The 20,988-nt window shown below is 39.0% G+C and overlaps 1 protein-coding gene across 6 annotated transcripts in view; it reads left to right on the top strand.

The window, feature by feature from the left end:
- The first annotated feature begins 1,436 nt into the window (after window positions 1-1,436).
- LOC103147177 (potassium voltage-gated channel subfamily H member 7-like) overlaps window positions 1,437-20,988 on the top strand; it is a 62,044-nt gene continuing 42,492 nt past the window's right edge. For 5 of the 6 annotated variants that reach the window (XM_016678198.1, XM_007565398.2, XM_016678196.1 and 2 more), the window contains exons 1-2: window positions 1,438-2,102; window positions 4,892-5,122. In XM_016678198.1, coding sequence (XP_016533684.1) covers window positions 2,027-2,102; window positions 4,892-5,122 — 307 coding nt within the window. In that variant the 5' untranslated portion in view covers window positions 1,438-2,026. Of the gene's footprint in view, window positions 2,103-4,891; window positions 5,123-20,988 lie in introns of all 6 variants that reach the window. The other variant, XM_007565397.2, reaches the window with a different exon arrangement.

The raw sequence follows: 20,988 nt of genomic DNA, 5'->3' as shown, positions 1-20,988 counted from the left end.
AATGGCGGAGTAAAGCGGAGCGAGTGAAGAAAATTAACTCAAAGGATGTGAGAGAGTGTATTAAAACCCTTCCGGTCTGAGCCTCTGCCACTCCACTTCCTCTGTATGTGTGCAAAGCGAGGATTCAAAGCCCCCCTCAGCCTGCTAGTGTATGGAGAAGATTAAAGTTTGATTTAGTTTGTGTTTTACTGTACGGTTCCACCTTTTCAGATAGCTAATCTGGAGACGTAAGGGTGTATATTAAAAAAAATGCCAAAGATGTTAGCAATGAGTTTATTAAAAGGAATGTCATCAATTTGGATAAAAAATCATAAATACAAAAACACTTCAAGTCAAACTGTACACTCCTCACTTAGCAAGTTAAGTCCTAAAGTTTGTGTGTTTGGAAGGGTTGCCAGGTGAAATCCTTTTCTCTCCAAAAATACCATGGTAACAGACCTGGGCACCTTGCACTTAGTGACTCAGATGCTTAATGGGAAGATGGATATAAGCCGATCCTGAAAGAAAACCTTTTGGAGAATGCAAAAGCAATAAGACTGGTATGGACATATAGTCAGAACTGCAAAGGAATGGTGAGGATCATGGCAAATTTGAGTTAAAATGATCCAGTCAAAGTCCAGTCCTAATTCCAAATGAGCATTTTCAGCTAAAATCTGTGCTTAAGATATTCTGCTCTCTATGCAGAGCCAACGGAGCCCCCCACTACATCTCCCCACCCCACCACCCCCCAAAAGCCTACCAGCTGCAAGTTCAGCTAAAAGTTATTCTGGGTCTTGAATTTGCAGGGGACTTTGAATACAAAGATTTATTTAGAAATAGAAAATAACCATTTTCCTTCCAGTTCACAAATATGCACTGCTTGTGTTGGTGTATCATGAAAAATCCCAATTAAATAGATTTACATGTGTGGTTCTGAGATAAAACATAGAAAAGTTCAAGGTTTCTGAATACTTTTGCAAACCTCTGTAAATGATTCCACAACAAGCGCTACCAATGCAATGAGGAAAGTATTTTGAATAGTTTTATTTGAATTGTTGCTGAAGCACTTTCTCATAAATATATAGAGAAAAAGAAACAGGCAAGGCTGTTTCAACATGGATACCAGAGGGGGAAAGTGAAACGCCCAGGCAGCACCATGGCCAGCGCCTCCGCGGCAGCTACGTTTAGTGGAAACCTCCATAACGCAGTCAGGATACTACGGAGAAATCATGAGTCGCCATTTTTTTTTTTTTTTCACACAAGAGCGCCTAATTTTAATGACATACACCTGAGTGACGCCGCTCCCCACCCTCTTCGACTGTTTGGCACGTGCTGTGCTCGTGACAGGTGCGCGAATCAAAAGTTCTGGCGTTATTTTTAACATCTCGGGTGTAAACCAATATAATTAGCAAGCAGTTTTTTTTTTGTTTTTTTTTTACCTCTCGTCACAGTCCAGTATTTGTAAAGATTAATATAAATTATATAAATTAAATAAGGTAACTTGACTGAAACGTCACAGCGCTGCCATAGTTAGTTTGCCTCTGCCTCTTTGTTCGCGCATCCCTTTTCTTCCTCGCAGTGTCAGTGCCATGCGTCAAGCCATTGGACTAATAGACCATCAGTCTTCCCATCACGACAGCACCCCCTCTCCACCCTCCAAGCGCCACGCGCACACACGCACAAGCTTTTCTCACGCGCCGCCACAAACGCTCGCAGCTCTGGCGAAGGAGCAGCGGTGAGATGTTGGTTCCGCCGCGACCCGCCGGCTCTTCCTTCCTTTCGGGCTTCTCCTCTGAGCGGAGCGCAGGGAGGGAAGCCTCTGCTATGCGCTCAGCCGGGGAGCTGAAATAAAAGAAGGGGGATTCGGTCGGGGCTGGATATCTGTTTATTTTTCCCCTTGTGAGGATGACAGAGTGCTGACAAAGAAAACCGGGGGAGCCCTGCTGGTTTCGGTTTACACCCGCGAACTTAAAAGGCACGCGCTTAAAGCTCAGCCAAAGATTTTTCTTCATAAACATTTATTTTTGGGGGAGGGGGAAAGGGAACCATGCCTGTTCGGAGAGGTCATGTCGCGCCACAAAACACATTTCTAGGAGTGATTATTCGGAAATTCGAAGGACAAAGTGAGTACCTGTCCAATGTGGAGAGCTATGATGCTACCTTTTGTTTGTGAGAGCAATTCCTAACAGGAAAACGTTCAGAAGCCTAATTAAAATGTTTTATGCCAATTTCCCTATTATTCTGTATGTTTTTGCTAAAATATAAAGATGTGTATAAAGCCTCCATCTTATTGCAGCATTATCTCTGAAACATATTGAGAAAAATCTAACCTTTTAATTGGAGCACATTAGTTCAGAGGGCTGGGAGGGAAATCCCACGTTAAGCAAATGTTTTTTGCTCTGTAACATTAATCCTTTTAACAATTGCACAGATTTTATTCTTTTTGCAGTTAAATGCAGAAGAAGAGGTTTCTTTTTTTTTTCTTGTTTTGTTGCATTTTATTGTTTTGGTTATCCAAAAATGTTAATATCAGAGACAACTGGAACAAAAAGCAGTTTATAAAGGAATGGTAAAAATTTATCCAAATCAACCTGACCCAATGGGGGAAAAAGAATATCTTGTAAAATCAAGAATCAAATGTGTTTATGGTTTTTTAGAGAACGCATCACTAGCCACACCCGGCAGTGACCATGTTAGACCTGTACAATAAAGCAATCACTTTACTGGAACCAGTCTGAAAGCATGAAGTAGGCAGTCTGAATAAATAATAAATGCATCAGTCTGAAAAGGATTCCAAAGCTTTTTCTAAGGTTTTAATCTACAGAGAAAATCTGAAACATTAGTGAACTGTATCAGGTGTAACCGACTGCTGACATGACTTAATGAGTTCATCAATGGCTTCACCAGGAGGTCACAAACATCTAAACCACTGACAGCCTCAATAAGGTGACTCAGTGCTGTCTACTGGGTTTCTTTAGGTTTAAATTAACTGAACTTGACTTCATTCCTGGATATGATCAGCTGGAATGTACAATATGTGCTTAACTTTGAAGCTGTGATCCGATTGCAGTTTTTTTTTTCTTCTTTTTTTTTAGATGTGTTGTGAATTGGCTATATATTAATAAACTGAATTGAATTTAGATCTGTATACAACATTTAACAATCAGATGCAGGCTGCAAAAAAGAGAGTTGCAAAGGCTGAAACCAATACACACCAAAAATAATACAAACTCCTATCTCATGTTTGCTGAAATTGGAGCTATCTCAAAGGTGTCCAGCTATGCTGAGTATAAAATTAAAAGCAGGAAACAATGAAACCCCAAACTGGGTTCTAGCAGTATGATGATCTGGGGCTGCTTCAGGACATAGACAACTTGCTGTATGATTTTTTGCTCTCAAGCAAAAATTCCTGAAGGGCCATACCTAGTCATCAGTTTGTGACCTCAGGTCTGCCTAAAACCTAGCTTCAGGGGGACTCTTACTGTTTCACAAAAAGAAGAGTTCCCTTGGGCCAACCCAGAACCCAGAGGAGGTTTATACATCTCTTCAGGACTAGCAGCACCTCAGGATCTCCCACAATGAGCTTGTGCTCAAATGACAAAATATGATGCTGAACTAGGCTGGAGAGATTTTTAATAAGCTCAGCATAAGTTCCACCTAAAGTCTCATTGACTTCACTCTACAGAAAAGGCATTTTTTAATCCCCCAAACAATGATGTCAGATTAATTTAGCTTTCCTAAATGTTCTCTAGCTCTTAATGTAGTTATGGACAAGTTTAGATAGATGAGGTTAAACGCATGTCCGTTTATTATTTTTACACACTGGAACAACAGAGTTATGCAATAGCAAATAAAATTGACCAGACACATCAACTCAAAGCATAACAAAATCTACTTCAATTACTTTTGTTTTTCAGAGATGAGTGGCAAACATTGTGCCTGCATAATCAACAGTCATGGTGTTTATGTCTTAGACTTTCTAATAACAACCCAGATCCTTCTGTAATTCTAGGAGAAGCTCTGCTTGAGATGAGCATGTTTTAAATGTTTTAGCTTTAAGATCATCAGATTTCTTGCAAAATTAAATTTGAAGTAGGTTTATGAAAGAATAGGAATATCAGTGATCCTTCATGTTTTTGCTGGATACATTTAACTATGTGCAATATCGTTAAATATTTGAAGCATTTGGTCAAATTGGCTGCTATACATGGGGATACAATGAAAGATGTAACATATAATAGGAAAAAAATTAATGCATTGACTGTTTTTACACTCAAAAGTGACTAAAATAGATAAGTAAATAGATAAAAGGTATTTAACTCTACATACCTGAAACCAATTTTTGTAAAAGTTATACATTAATAGATCATGTCTTGAAATTTTAGAGCAAATCTAGCTTTTTAGATTGGTTTGCTGATGGATTTTAAAGTGGAGCAGAATACCAGTTTTGCTTTGCCATTTTCAGGTTTTCAGATAATATGACAAGACTTAATATATATATTGTGAGAAACAATTTTAAACATCAGCATGAAAATATTAAGGAGATCCACAAAAAAAATCTGCAAACAAGCCACAAAATATTGACTAACCTCAAAAACAAGCAGAAGCTACTCGGATATCTTGGACAAATAACAAATTGGAAAAATAAAATTCATAAATGACTGAAATTAGTTTTCCCGTCTGCTCATTTTGTATTTTGATAAGAATGTCTGAACAGGCCAGAACATTTTTAGGAGTTACAAACCACAACATAAAACAAATTAATCTCCTAGTTTCACAAAAGCACGTCGCACATTCTCACTCATAATGTTTGCCATCTTAATAACTGTGCCACCGCTGTCTTTGTCCGTTCCCACAGCAATAAGCTTAACACACACACACACACACTCTCTTCTCCTCCACAACGTTCCAGATAAGAAATTCCTCATTGCCAATGCCCGCGTGCAGAACTGCGCCATCATCTACTGCAACGACGGCTTCTGCGAGATGACGGGCTTCTCCCGGCCGGACGTCATGCAGAGGCCGTGCACATGCGACTTCCTGCATGGCCAGTTCACCAGCCGGCACGCCGTGGCCCAGGTGGCCCAGGCTCTCCTGGGCTCCGAAGAGCGCAAGGTGGAGATCACCTACCACCGCAAGGACGGTGAGTTTGCCGGTCGGGACACGGCGGTGGTTTTCTTTCTGCTATCTGCAGACCGCCATCTCTGCCCACTTAGAACCTGGAAGCTGTTCATTAGCTCCATCAGGATGGGCCACTTTAGGAAGGATGCAAACCAATGCGAACATGCTGAGGCCTCTGATCTCATCATCCCCCACATTTCTACAAAGCATTCCGAGCACAGAGGTATCGAATAACTCACTGTGCTGCTCATGGTTTCCTGCTGGAAGTTGCCAGTGGTTAAAACCGCAGCCTGCGACTGTTTTAGCCGTACTTTAGATAATCTGATGTGCATATGGTGCTTGTGAACAGCAAGTACAGATCATGACTTGCGCGACAGCTGGTATTGTCTTAGTGTTTGACTGGAGCGAAAGTTTAGCTGATTCAGGGTTGGTGTGTGACCTGTAGCGACAGCGTCTGTGTCCTAGTAATTAGCTCTCCTCATGTAACATTTTTGGTGCAGCCTGGTGCAGGGCAGAGAAGCCCCCCAAACATACACAACCAAACCAGAAGTTTACACACACTATATTTAAAAAAAAAAAAAAAAACATGCAATTTTTCCACACTGTCTGACATGAAATCAGTAACATTTTTCCACTATAGGTTAACTAGGGTAAGCAGATTTTTTTTCTGTTTGCCTAATGCCAGAAAAATGAGAGCTTTTTAACATTTTATTTATTACTTTCTTCAAAGTTAAAAGTTTAAATACATTCCACGAGTGTTTGGTATTGTTGCCCTTTAGCTGTATGTCTTGGGGCAATAGTTGACCTAAAACAGGAAAACTTTATTCTGATTATGTCTTTTTATATAGTGTATGTAAACTTCTGGTTTCAACTGTATTATACAAAATATTATTGCAGTTCATGTATGATTGGTGATTCCCTGAAGTTATCACTTCATCAGAAAACTGCAGTAAAATAGTCAATTAGTTTTTATTGTGGTTTTTTTTATTGATTGTATTAATAGAGCGGTGGTGGAGTTTTGGCAATCCTGATAAAAAATTGCTAAAACACTGGAGTGATGCTGAATCATTTCAGTTTTGTCAGCAGTATTTTACTGTGCAACAATTTTAGACACATTTATTATCCTAAATCTGTTGTTTACTGAATATTAAACAGCAGTTATAAAATGTTTGTGAAGGAAAAGATTTTTCTGTCAGCAACAGAAAAATTAGTTTCTCCAACATCATCAGTCTCAAGATTTTTCCTCGTTGTTGCCACGGATATGGATGGATATCTAACCACGCCTGTAATGTTTACGAAGTCTCAGTCCAGCACCTGCATTGATTACTGTGAAATACAGCCGATTTCATATCAGTATTTTTTTTTTGCTACTGCTTCATTCTTCATACAGTTCCTCACTGAACTGTTTATACTTCTTAACTTTTTAAAGTTACGGCTGCAAACTTTGATGTATTTTAATCAGATTTCATGTGAAAGAGTCAAAATAAACAATGTAGTGTGTATTTATGAAGTGGAAAGAGAGCCACATGTATGAACATTTCAGCTAGAGTGAACCTAACCCAACATTTCAGTTTTTCCACATCAACCAACAGTTAAAACCCCATTCTCGTCAAAAACAAACTAAATGCGTTTTTTTCATCTGTAAGTCGGTGCCGTTTTCAGGCTGGTTTAACAGAATGACGGGAATAAGAAAGAGAGTAGGTTTGAAAAAGCTGCTCCAAATGATCGTATCCTTGGAGACGGAGCCAGGGGTCAAAGGTTGAGAGAGACAGATACAGTAATGCTGGGGGGAATGGGTTGTGAGATGTGGCTTTATGTTTTGTTCAGAAATTCATTCTTGTCGTCTGAACCCTTTCAGAACACATCAGTGAAGTCTCATTTGTATCTTTGATAAACTTTTGACTTATCTGCTAGAAATGTAACCTCAGCATTTCTAAATATCCTGCAATATCACCAAAAAAGGAAATTCTACAATATTGTTTTGTAGTAATTAAGCAAACAATAATGTCAGTTGTGACAATAATACATCTTATATAATTACGGGAAAAGCTTTTAGCTCTTAGTTTTTAGTCTTTTAGGTTTAGCATGGAGACATGTTTATGTTCTTGGTGAAAGGAAAACGTTCACATATGAGATGTTGAGGTAATTTCAAAATATCAATTCAAAACTATTTTGTCTATTTTTTTATTAGCAAAATCCAGTTATGCAGTTGGTCGTGCACCTTTTTTGCATCACAACTTTTCTTCTTTCCACTGAACTTTCCATCAGTAAGCCTGGATAGAGCTCCAAGTTTGTTAGTAGTAACCTTTACTATACACAGGTATGCATGTATACTGGGGAATAATTAAAATACTGTTTACTTGCATTACTGCGGAAATATGTTATATTGCATATTAGACCACTGCAAAAGTCTGTTTTCCCTCTTTTTGTCATTTTTATTTTTGTCAGTATATACATTCAGTTGAAACTAAGCAACACTTAGAGCAGATTCAGCTACATTTGTCCTAACTGTGGCAGGTTTGTCTCTTCCAAAAAGTTCAGTCTGAGTCAATCTGCTGAACAAACAGCATTAATGAGGACACAGAGACCCTCATGCTGCATAAAGCTGGAGCACAGTTGCATTGGACAGAGTGGCTGCTCTACGGGGACCTTGAATAAAGAGTTAGATGGAACCCGACTGTCAGACCTTGCCACGGGGGAAAACATTTCTTTTCTCATTCTTGCTCCTCTGCCCCTAATTACCTCGGTTCTGTGGTCGTACCTGATCCACAGCTTCACCGTGGAGGGTCACTTACTCGTTCCTGGCCCCTACAATTGATTTTTTTATAAAAAAAAAAAAAAAAAAGAAAGCATGGCCCTTATTGTTGATAGAAGTCAGAAACTACTGTGGGATTAAAAGACAAGTTACAAGACTGGTGTTAGAAACAACACCCTCAACAGCTTTTCTGGAAGGAGTTTCAGATCCCCCCCCCCCGTCAGTAGGTTCCTGTTTTACAGCTTGAGTTTGTGTGCAGTATCCTGACTCCTCTCCTCACCGTGAACCGTGGGATTGTCTGTGAAGCAATTTTTTTCTTCTTCTTCTTAATCCCCTGACTCAAGTTGAGCAGAGGCCGTTCCCACTGTCCTTTAACGCCCCTCAAGGAGATTGTGCTTGTCAGCACGATCTCGGACTCATTCTGAATGCTGAATGATTTGCACCTTCGCCAATGCAGCCTCTGGTCCGTTTGACCTCTAGGACAAGGAGCGGCTGCTAGAGCCTCAAGTTTTTACATTTTCTGCCCTTAGATTTGTTTCTACCCTGCAGTACATCGCCACAGCTTTCATATTTGACTTTTTACCCAAATAAAAGTGATGTTGTGGCTGAAACTTGACACAGTGTTGAAGCTGAAGGGTGTGAATATTTTTTAAGGTACTTTTAGACAGCGAGGGCCATCTGAAACCCAAGGAGATAATTAGATTGTTGGCATAATGAAGGTTAGGAACTTAATTTAATGAAAACTCAATTACTCACAGTAACAGTTGTTATACTGTCACTGTTTATAATTATCTCTCACGTCAGAAGTTTAATTTCTCTAAATAACTCTGTGCAGTCCTTTACGTTTTATTGTGTCATGCAACAAAATTAAGACATTTACATTCTATCTTTTGATGGTTTAAGAAGATTCCACGTAATTATGTTTTAGGTGGAATAATGAGATTTGTTTCTGATCATCCCCGAGTCAGACAGAAATCACAGTCACATGGAGCATTGGTAATACTTATTGTTCAATAATTTGGCAAAAAAGCAACATTTTGATTTACAAAATGTGATTTTCTTCCCACTCAAACTAATGTGAATGATTAACAAATACAGTCATTTAGGTTGCAGGAGGTTCTTAGCTTTAATTGGATCTGGTGCTAAAATAATTGATGGTGTTTTCACACCTGATCGTCCAGTAGACTCGATTTGATTGGCAGTTCGCTTTCGCCCTGCAAAACAAAACCTTTAAAAACCCTGTTCACCTCCTCGCCTGTGGGGGCACTGCATCAAGAACCACTGAAGGAAACGTCTGGAAAACCTCTGAAGAAGGCATGAGCGCGACTTATTTCTTCACAAAATATAAATCAAAATAAAATACAGTCAGATTGTGGCAGTTGTAGAATTTCTTTTTTGTTTTTGATAAAAAACCTGAAGCTATTTCTAAAGCTTGCACCAGACACACACATCTGTTTGGGTTGCATTTACCCAGAATACCCTGCGCTTTGTTCGCTTCTTGCTTTTGGAGCAGCTTCTGGTCAGCTTGTCATCCACATATGCACTTGAACTGAGTTCACTTCTACCAAACCCAGACCGAGGTTTGTAGGCAGAGTTTTATTTATTTATTTATTTATTTATTTATTTATTTATTTATTTATTTATGGTCCACATCAGAGTTAAATTGCACATCGTCACCAAAGCAAACTGGACTTTCTAGGCAAACAAACTACTAGTAGATTATTATTATTATTGATTTTCTGCAGACACATTAGGCATTACTCCAAACTGAACAGCTAGATTTTTTCCTGCATCTACCTCTTAGACTTTATAGCTGCATTAATAAAAATCTTTTATGCAATTCCCAGCAGACTATGTTTTCATATAAAAGAGGGGCTTCTTTACAGCCAATCAACTGTAAAAGCCTGATTTGTGAAGTGCTGCGCTAATGGATGCATAGGAGCCCATCTGTTACTGTCACAACAAATGGTCTTAATGGATAGGTAAATGGGGTATTTTTGTCATTTCTGTTTAACAAAAAAGAGGAAAACATTAGAAGCGCTGATATATGTGTTCTGGCGTTGTGGTAAACTGCTCACAATTATGTGGGGCGGGGGGGAGCACAGATCTGAGTTGATAAAAAGACTCAATGTTACTGATTGTGAAAACCTTAAAAGGTTTGGAAAGCCATGTTTAAAGATAAATATTCTACAACACATATTCCTACAGGATATGGTGCCGTCCAGTCATAAACAACCGTCTGTTTCTTTAGAGATTACATTAAGCCCAAAATAAATAACCTCTATTAAAAAATATATGTATTTAGTGGTCATTATTTTATGCAAATCAGCGCATACTTACTTCTCCTATATACACTTTTTTTTAAATATCCTAGCAGAATTCACCCATTCGTTTCCTAAAGGCAATGTTTCAGCCATGAGTCTGACACGCTGTGAAAGCTCTCAGCTGCAAATGGAAAACAATGCTGAAAATGTCACACTACAAATAGATTATAGTTTCTTGTGACTCGTCGACCCTCACTGAGATTTAAAGACCGTTTCCTTTGCGTTTGAAATGTGTTGGACAAATGTCTCAATTTCAGCTGGTGATAAATATTCGATTCCTCTAGACAAGCTTTTACTTCAACAGAAAAACAAGATTGTCACTTTTATAGCCGTTGCTCACATACGTAAAAAAAAATAAAATAAAAACATATGAGCAAGACTGAATTGTGTACATTCATTCTGGGCAGGAGCCTGATTCTAGTTTACAGTAATGGACGATCTTTTTTTTAAACTTCACTTGCCGCCATGATCAGACTGTACAAACAAGATTCTCTATAAAAATTAACAGAATTGGTGTTTTAAGGTTTATACCGCTTAAAACCGTTCCTCCTTAAACTCCTGTTTACTTCCTCCAAGGACAGGTTCAGGATTTTTTCATTCTTCAGCCTTAGCCTTGGGCTGTCATTGCTTGTCCAAAGACTCGGGTAGACAAGCATGGCTAAGGAACTGATTGTATTTCACACGTTATTCTTCTTCCAGCAACATCGTGCAGACGTGTTAACGAGGCGCTAACTAGGAAGCAGATTTAAAATAGAATCACCTGTTAGCCATCTCTCTCCGTCAGTTAGCTAATCCTTTGTATAGGACACGCCATTTGTTTGATAGAGAAATGAGTTCATTTGTTTAGACTCACTTTCTGGGTCACTTAGATAATGTCATCATCTCTTAAAGAGCCGTTCTGCTTGTTGCCATGCTTAAACTTTATGATGAACATGGTTAACTTGCTTTAGAATATTTAGCAACTACTGCAGAGAGGGTAATCTTCCCTGCAGGAAGCCAGACACAATGAGGAGTGATGAACAGCTCAGGTTGTTTGCCGGATGTCGTTCTGAGTTGGTGTGGCTCCGAAATGGGAAACGTGTTCGGTAAAACCCAGTTCTTGTAGATGCACTGCTGCACACACGAGATAAGCTCTTTTTTTAGCATGCAGTGCCCTTCATTTTGTCACATTAGGTTTGGTTTGGTGTACCTGAGCGCACAACACTAATAGTATAAATATTGTTGCATCACTGCATTATTTATTCCCTCCTCACACATCTGCAAGTCTACTTTCAGTAGTGTAAGATGAAATTAAGGAATACAGCACTTAAGGATCGCCTTCCTACACATCTGTCATTGTACTATAAGTATTTTGATTGGTGAAATCGTAATGTTTTTGCTGTGATCCTGCTGGAAACACACCACAGGTATGAAAGTACACACTCGTAGTGTTTATATGAAGCATTCACAGCAGATGGAAACAAAAACGTTAGACAGCATTGTGCTGTGCTGTGCTAATTAGCCTTTTCAGTTTAGCCTAATCTCTGATAATGTGTTATATGAGAACTTTGTGTTACTGTTTACAGCGAGGTGGAAGCTTTTGAAAAGCACATGTGCGTTTAATGACATGCCAAAATCACAGTGCCATCTAATGGCCTGGCATGACAACTACAGCTGACTCAAGGTGTGTTGCTGTTTTTTTTGTTTTTTTTTCCCCCCCCAATCAACATCCAAAAATACTAGCAGTTTCCAGGCAGCGATATCGTGTAAACATAGTCTCAGACTGCCACATACTTTTTGGACGTGTCACAAAGATTATTTATACTTTACATATCCTCTGTTGCCATTATTGAACTTAGTGCTACTCAAATGTCACAGTAATTACCCCACTTTAATTTAACCTCAAGCTATGCTATGCAGGTGCTCTGTCTGCACATTGGCAAGTAATTAATCCATCTAATAATTATTTGACCAATATGGGGCACAGAGAGAGAGTTTAACTGTCGTCCTCAAATGGTCAATGGATCCTCTATGAAAAATATATCAAAGACGAGACTAACACTAAATTTTGTAGCGTTTGTCCCAATAAACACACAATACAAAATTCATACCTTCCAAAGAGTTAATTTTTTGTCTTGCTAGTCCACAGTAGAGTCTTTCAGCCGTTGTTGGGAAATGTGAGACAGGCTTTTTGCTCCACAGTTTTCACCTCATGATTCTGACTGACTGCTATTTTGTGTCGTTTCTCTTCTACTGTCGAATCATCAACATTGAGCTAAACTGAGGCAAGTGTAGGCTGCAGTGCTTCAGATGATGGTCTGGGTTCCTGTGTGACCTCCTGGATGAGTTGTTGATACTCTCTTGCAGTAATTCTGTAAGACTGACATATTGTAGGAAGTTCAGGACTGTTCTGCTTTAAAAATTCAAAACTACTTTGTTAATCCCAAAGGGAAATTAAGTTTCTCTATTTCTATATAATAGCTGATTTAAATGTCTTCAGGTTGTGCTGCTTTTTGAAGCATTTTACCATTCTTCAAATTGTCAGACAGGTTCTGTTAAAGTGATTTCTTGATTCGTCAAGCATTCATCTTTAAATGTGTGTTTGAGGAACAAATGAGCAGATGACAGTAAAGTGCAATGAGAAATAAGATCCAGCTGAATATGAGCTGTTGTTCCCACAGAGCTGCTTCTGAATAAATAATAATAATTCTCTCTCTCAACAGCCTGAAACGACTATTGTGTTTTTGTTTTTGGGCCTAAACACGGCAAGTTATTCGTGAATGTTGAGGAGGTGCTTGGAATAAGAGTCCCCAGTTCTTGTGAGCCACAGAAAAGGTGGATTAATTGGCAAGACCACATTGTGTGTGTGTGCGTGCGTGCGTGCGTGCGTGTGTGTGTGTTTGTGTGATGTCTCTCAATGAGTCTGCTTTGTGGTTTTTCATGTGCTGTTCACAATTGCAAATCTTTGTAAAACATAGAAATGTATCTCTGTGTAAACCTGAACGGTTTAGAAGCATTCTGAGAATGTGGCAACACGAGTTGTGCTTGCTTCATTTTCTGCTTATGAACACCTCCCTGTCTGTCACGCCATCACTTCTCAATCCCTGCACAAAGTCTTTCTGTGCAGTCCAGCATAGTGTTGTCCTGGCAACTGCTGCATCTTTGGAGCTCTCTTGCATTCCCCCTGTTTTCCTACAATTCAGGCTCAAATAAGGAGAGCAGAAAAATATCCGGTTTAAGCAAGGCAGCAAAACCTAATTTTCAACATAAAGATGTTCTTAACTGAAGATTAAAATATAAACGAATCATCTCATAATTTAAAAATATAGTCAGATTATTTTTTTATTTACTACACTTAAGCATTTCAAATTGTGCTCAATTGTTAGAACTTCTATTGATCAGACTGCAGTAGGGCTCTGCCAATATTTTCTTTTTATTCAAGAATTTAATCTTGAATATCAGGTTTTATTCACACAAACATAAACAAGTTGGTTTTTTTTAATGGGATTTAATGGTTTACAGACTATAACTGTGTAACGTGGCATATTTTCTCACATTTTAACCTCCACTTGTAACCATCAGATCTTTGACAGCTGCAGCTTAGCGGCGCCTGTGAATAATGTAGGCCACTCTGAAGTTGCATCTATGGATTAAACTCACACACTCTGCCATTATCTGATGATATTACACCAACTAGAGTGTAAACAGTCTGACAGCCCCCTCCCCCACCCTGCTCCGGCTCAGTTTCCTAACACACCCACCCGGCTATACGACACCAGCTCCATGCAAATAAGACGCCATTCACTTAGTCGGTGTGTGTCATGTGACTTGCATTATGTCTGCCTACGCTCATTCACAGATTGAATATGAAAAAAGGGATGAACAGACATTCACGTTCCCCTCCTCCCCCCGTCAGTCTCATTCATTGGTTAGATTACATACCGCTTTTTCATTCTCTAGAATCTAGAGATTTCGCAATCCTGCACAGAGATTTGCAAAACTATGCACTCTAATAAAGTTCATCTTTTTTTCACGTTTTTCATCACTCCTAAATGTTGATTATAAAATTTTAAAATCAAAACCGAGTACATGCGAAATGCCATTTTTTTTGTAATTTAAATGATTTAATTTCTATATTTGAAACATAAACACATATTTTTAAAAAATACACATAAAAACATGGCACTACTTCCCCTGTCCCCATAAGAAAATAAAATTATACAGTGAACTCTATCTTATGATTTAATAAAGGACATTGATATCTGATTTGTTTTTACCCCAGCAACTAACATTTGAGGCAGTTTCTGTCATGACTTTCATCCATTCTTTGAATTTTTTTCCATATTTAGAATGATCTCCGTCAGAACAGGAAACACCAGGGGACATTCCCAAAAAATATGAAGAAAATGACCATTGTCTTTGCCACATTTCCAGGATTTATCCTGCAGTAGACCCATCCTCAATATTTTTGATGGGCTTTAATAATACTGGTGTACAATAAGACATTTTTAAAAGGTTGTATTAAGGGAAAAAACTTCCCAAAACCAACCTGAACCTGAAAAAAATGAAAAGAGTAATTACCTCATACACTTAATAAAGGGATATGATACCCTGCCATCAATCAAAATTGTTTTTTTTTCTCTAATAAAATTATACCTGTTTGTATTCGTGCAGTTTCTGAAATTAACTTTTTTTTTTGATAACCTGAAACATGCAAGAATGGCAGAAAGCAACAACAAAAGTATGGAGAAAATTACTCCTTTTTTTATATATCCCTGATATTGTTGGTATTTATGATGTTACTGCCCACTAGTCTGTTTGACTGTTTAAATCTGATGAATCGAGCAACATGGGAAATCCTACGCACAGAAAGTAGGCCCTGTAGAGCTACCGTCTGCTAAATGCCAGGCCAAGATCAGCACTCTGCTGCGCCACAGGCAAAGCTTTGATGGAGACTGATTCAGCAGAGGCTCAGTCAGAAAAGACGGCCTCTGGTTTAACATAAAAAGGTATTACAACCAACCACCAACATTTTCACATTGTGAAAGCATTAAATCGCAATGAATTAATATGTTTGTTGACTTTATGAGACTGATATGTATAACACTTTTTAAACAAGACTATCCAAAGTGGTTTTCAGGAAAACAACGGCAAATAAAATGACGGAAACAGAAAATTTAAAGACTAACATCCCAACTTAAAGCAATTGAACAGCTAAAACATGACTAAAACTGAAAATCCTATTATTTTTTTACAGACATACAATTGTGTAACCTACTGAAAATGAAAGTATGTAACATTTTTTCTGTCTTGTGGCAAGAAATTGTTTATTGTTGCAATGTTAAAAACATTGTAGGCAGATTTAGTTAAATCTTGGAAAGACAATTTTGTTATTGTTTCTATATTATGTGGCGACAAACTAATATAAAGTTGTCCATCATCATATGTATAGTAAGAGATGCTGTCTGAGCTACAGGGTTGCCATTGAGGATCTTTCCTTGTGATCTTTATTATAGCTGCAGTTGAACAACACTGCACCCAATAAATGGCCATAAAAGGACACGAAAGGTTATAAATAATTAGTTAGATAAGCATATGAGCAGATATGGTTTTGGTAACTTTTTGGACTTAAACTAAAACTGCTGCAATACCTGTACGCTACTCCAAGTTCAGTTATTTCCTTTTAGAAGATTATATCTCTATTTTCTTAGCCTAATTATCTGTTGTTCGTAGCAGAATTATTTCTTTCAGCTTCGCAGAGACACTTGGTGACTTACTAGTTATTTTCAATGAGCCATCGTACGGTTTTTATTTCCAGTGCACTGCAAGGCCTTATTACTCATGAACTAAAGTAGTTTCTCACCCTCTGTCAGCAGAAGTGCCTGACTCAGACACATGCTGACACAGGGTCAGAGAGCGAGCTGAAGAAGTTGATTTGATGACAATTAACCTCAGCAGGCTGCGGAGGCTGAACACTTCACAGGCAGAGAGAGAGAGAGAGAGAGAGAGAGAGACAGGCGGATTGGGAAAGAAGGTGAGAGATGTCACTATAACACCTCAAAGTGCAACAGCTCTATTCTGCTGGAGGCACAGCTCACACCAGTGTCAGTCATTTAGAATCTCTTACTCATACCTAAACAGTCACAGTGTCTATTAGTGTAGATCATAAAACCCCCGGCTGCAGTTTCAAATTATTGTGACTGCCATGTTACTACCGAGATTTCCCCCAAATCCCTACTGTCAACATTCCCAAATATCATTATCTCGCATCACTGGAAGACACGGCCAGTCAGCAATGTTACACTGATCTGTGTGTGTGCGAGGGAGTGTGAAGGAAAAGGAAGCAATGTGAAGGATATGTTACAGTGGTGCGAAAGTGTTTTCCCCCCTTCCTGATTTCCGATGTTTTTAAAGTTTCTCACACACGTTTCAGAACATCAGACTAATTTAAATATTAGTCAAAGACAACACAAGTAAACACAAAATGCAGTTTTTAATTGAAGATGTTTAGGTGAAGGAAGAAAAAAATCCAAACCTGTGTGATTAAAGTTATTGCTCCCTAAACCTAGTAACTTGTTGGGCCATCCTTAGCAGCAACAAGGCAAATCAAGCGTTTGCGATAACTTGGCCCAATCATCTATGCAGAATTGGAGGGTTTTCCAGGATGAAAAGCCTTTTTAACAAGTTGGTTTCAACTTGAGGTCACGGACTGATGGCCGGACATTCTCCTTCAAGAGGTTTTGGTTCCTTTTATCACAAGTCTTTCAAGTTCTGAAACGGCAAAAATAGTCTCAAACCATCATGTTTCAAAATTGGTGTTATGATCGTTTTCTGAAATGTTGTTACTTTTATAACAGATGAAATGGGAGCCACACCTATTGTCAATTTGCAAAGTCTTGGGGATCTCATGGTGTGTTCTGGAAAAATTGATACGAGCCTTAATGTTATTTTTGCCCAGTCTATTTCTTATGACGGAAGCATGAACTCTGACCTTAACTGAGACAAGTGCAGTTCTTTGGAAGATGTTTTGGCATCTTTTATGTCCCGTTGGATGAGTCGTCGCTGCAGTCTTGGGGTAACTTTGGCCATCGTTGGAAGGTTCACCACTGTTCTGTGTTTTGTCCATTTGTGGATAATGACACTGACACTGAGGCCCAAGGCTTATGAAATTGCTTAGTAAACCATTTCCAGCATCTTGAAACCCTGAGCTCCCTTCCCCATGCCAACTGTGAGCACACACTGTAATGGCCAATAAGTCATCTACCAGCAGTTATTTAAGTTTGCTTAATCCAGAGTGTAATCTTGATGGTTTGGTGCACACAGATACCAAATAAATAGAGATTTTTGAACCTGAATATGTACAAAATGTCTATTTGCAGAATTAAGTCACACCAAATCAAAACAGGATTCTGATTGAGATTTTAACAAGGTAGTTTGTTTTTTTTGTTTTTGTTTTTTTCAATTGAATACATTTTTCCTAATCAAAGTAATCTATGTTGGTTAAATCTGTTTGTTAGGTTTTGGTTAATGCAGCTGAGCTGACTGAAGTAATGCTCTCTTGGTCAACTGAATGAGTAATTACAGGGTAGATTCACCTGAAACAGTTTTGTTGTTTCATGTAGAGGGCTTTTCATTAATTCAACAGGCCTGGCGCAAGCAGCAGAGACGGCCTGTTTGTTCAGACAGCGAGATTTAATTTTGTTTCACCGATGCAGCGTGAATTCACACAAAGCTGGCCGTTCCCAATAGGACATATTTACAAGGTGGAATTTACTCAGCAAACATAATGAAATGTAAGCAGCACGTCCAGTTCTAATAACAGATGTCATTATCCCTGACAGGTCATGTTGACACAATCCCTGTTATTTTGTTCCTTGTTTGAGTTTACTCAATAAGTTAATTTTGGAGTCAAACATGATTATTGCCAGTTTTAATTTTTCAATATTAATTTGTGTTTAATACAAATACACTGATGAAGACAACAGAATTTAACAAATCAAACTACTGTAACACCGCATACATTTTTAATTATGTAGATTTAATCTAATATTTTTGTGTACAAGAACTTAGCTAAACTAAAGCATTAAGATGGTTTTCTCATTTATTTTGAATGGCTAACAAAGGCGACATCTTCAACTAAATTGTGATCAAAAGGTTTTGCTGATTATTTTTTAGCTAATTATTTAATATTGCTTGTACTAACAAATATAATAAAATTTCAAGTAAATTGAAATTCTAATTTTTAAATTTGTTTTAGTATACTCTGCTAGCAGTGAAGTGTGATTAAGGCACATTAAACAAGATTTTCTAATCCACAAAATCCAACCAGGATTTTACTGACGTGTTGGATGAAGAGTCATCACCTTCATTTTGATTTGTCTGAATCTAAAGTAGCTTCAAGTTGTAACATGTTTGCAATTATTGTATTGAATAATTAGGATTTGTACCCAGTTAAATTTTAGCAACGCTGTGACTAGAATTTTTATAATTATGAAACATAAAACAATTGGACATATTAGTTCTTCCATCAGTTTTTTTTTTTTTTTGCTCTATTTGATTCAGGGTTTGTCTTGCTTTATTTTTTTCCTCCAAATTTAATTGAGCTTCACAAGCTAAATTGAGACTGTCCCCAATCAGGAAGACTCATATTCTCATAAAACGGAGCCGTCTCAATGCTTAGCCAATAACTTGGTAAAAGGAAATGAAATGGTGAATCCTCAAGCTTAAAATGAGGCACCGCCATACTAGAGAGGAGTGAATGTAATCCCAGAGAGAGAGTGGGGCGTTGTGAGGGAAGTGAGATAATCGAGGAGGTGATTTTATGGTCATGGGTCTTGCTCCTTTTGTGTGTGTGGAGCCTGAACTGTAATTAAGACACAGCTCTGTGGGAACACTTGGCTACTGAGGTAACGTTGTCCTCGTCTCAACTTCGTCCCCCGCTCCAACAGTTGCATGGCTGTTAATCCTCACTCCAAGGTGATATTGGGGCCATGTAATGGAAAAGTGCAGGAACAATTGCTGCTTTTAAAATTGGATTCAATTAAATTACAGTTAAGGCCGTATCCCCTACCCTCGTTAGCTTAGTTTGTCCTGGAGTTTAACACTGTGCTACTTCACTGATAAGCGTTAGCGTTAGCGCTGCTAGCATGTGTCAGGCTGTCTCGTGGAGAAAGTACCTCTATTTGAGAAAATGTTTACATCCATTTATATCAGTTTTGCCACAAATGAGAAGGCCTGTCACGATACACTTTTCTGAATAAATTACCTCAGTAATTATTGTGACAAAAGATAATATTGTTGTTCTGAAGCCATTTTCAAGTAATATATTGACAATGAAAGTTTGCCCTCTCGAAGACTAATAAAAGTTTAATATTGTACAGAAAACTTAACACTGGAACTGGAAGAAATATCCAAAATAAAACACAATAACCAGAAGCAATAAATGAAACATGCATGCCAGTTGCATTCATGTAAAGCCAATAATCTTTGGTCTATGAGGATAACGGCTGACTCACCGAAGCACCTGAGTGTCATGGAGTCAAAAGACGCGACTCTTTGCACCGCTTTGCTCCCAACACTTCAAAGAGCTCGTTGGCCCACTGCGATCTGGCATATTTAGTGTTTGCACTCGACGGCACACTGTGCTGCCATCCTGCCGAGCCATCTGTGTAGCAACAGATTACCAGGTAGCCCCCGATAATCCAGGTAGGAAGCACCGCATCAGCAAGGAAACCAAGCCAAGCGGAAAATGTTTAAATCAATAAGTCCCGCGTTTCCTCTCAGCCTTACGGCTTGACCTTGACCAGCTTTCTAACAACGCCGTCATACATATAGGCTCCTCTTTGATGTACTGGGGCAGATGATTGGCAGCTCTGTGTTTATCAGCCGACTCTCACCTTGCCAAAAAGTTTTTCGCTCTCCCTACTTCCTCAAGTCAGCACTTCCTCCCATCCTCTGAGGCCTAGAGACCAGAACAGAACAGATTGTGTTTGTGTTATTGTTCACCCATCCATGACTGTATGTTTGAGTGTGCAAGAGAGCACAGACTCGTAGTTTTCTCTTTCTCCTGTTTTCTCTCACTTTTGATGTTTTTAAAGATGTGTATTTGGCGATGTTAAAACAGAGCATTTCCCTAGAAACGTTCCAGCCGGAGTTGCTCCGACTGAAGTTGTTTTAGTGCCTTTCAGAGGTGCTTTCTCTCATTACGCTGCAGCATGTAAACCAGCTTCATCGCCCGCTTATTAGATTCACTCGGACAGGGAACATTCCGCTAATTAATGCTGCTGGCAGGCCGTGTGTGAGCGACTGACTCAGTTTGGGGCACGCTGAGCCCGAGACGCACGGGTCTTGTTAGTGTTTGCGGCGCGCTCGACATGCGGCGGAGAAATGTAAACGGCTTTCTGTTTGCATGAGGATCCCCTCGTGCACACGTGTGTGTGTGTGTGTGTGTGTGTGTGTGTGTGTGTGTGTTATGCGTACGTGTGTGTGTGGCTTCGACCCTTCTCCGAGGCAAGCAGGCAAGAAGAAATTTGCATGGGTAGCAGCAGCGGCTTCTGGGGAGCTGTTTGATCTGTCCAGTTTTAACACATCAGGCGGTCTTCTTGCTGAGAACCTGAGCAGCTATTTTCTTTCTCAGAGAGATGAAGGGGAGGCACATTAGAGCCGGTGGGGAAACAGGAGGAAGTGAGTGGAATCACAACAGATAAATAAAACAGGTGCAGACACGGGTAGGTTAATGACAGAGGAATAGGACAGACAGTCTGTAGCTGCGTTTTCATTACAAACATTGACAATATTCCGCTAATGCCTAAAAAACTCAATTGTGCAATT

This window comes from Poecilia formosa, unplaced genomic scaffold (assembly GCF_000485575.1).
Source record: "Poecilia formosa unplaced genomic scaffold, Poecilia_formosa-5.1.2 Scaffold175, whole genome shotgun sequence".
Lineage (NCBI taxonomy): Eukaryota > Metazoa > Chordata > Actinopteri > Cyprinodontiformes > Poeciliidae > Poecilia > Poecilia formosa.
This window is presented reverse-complemented; position numbering and strand designations above follow the sequence as displayed.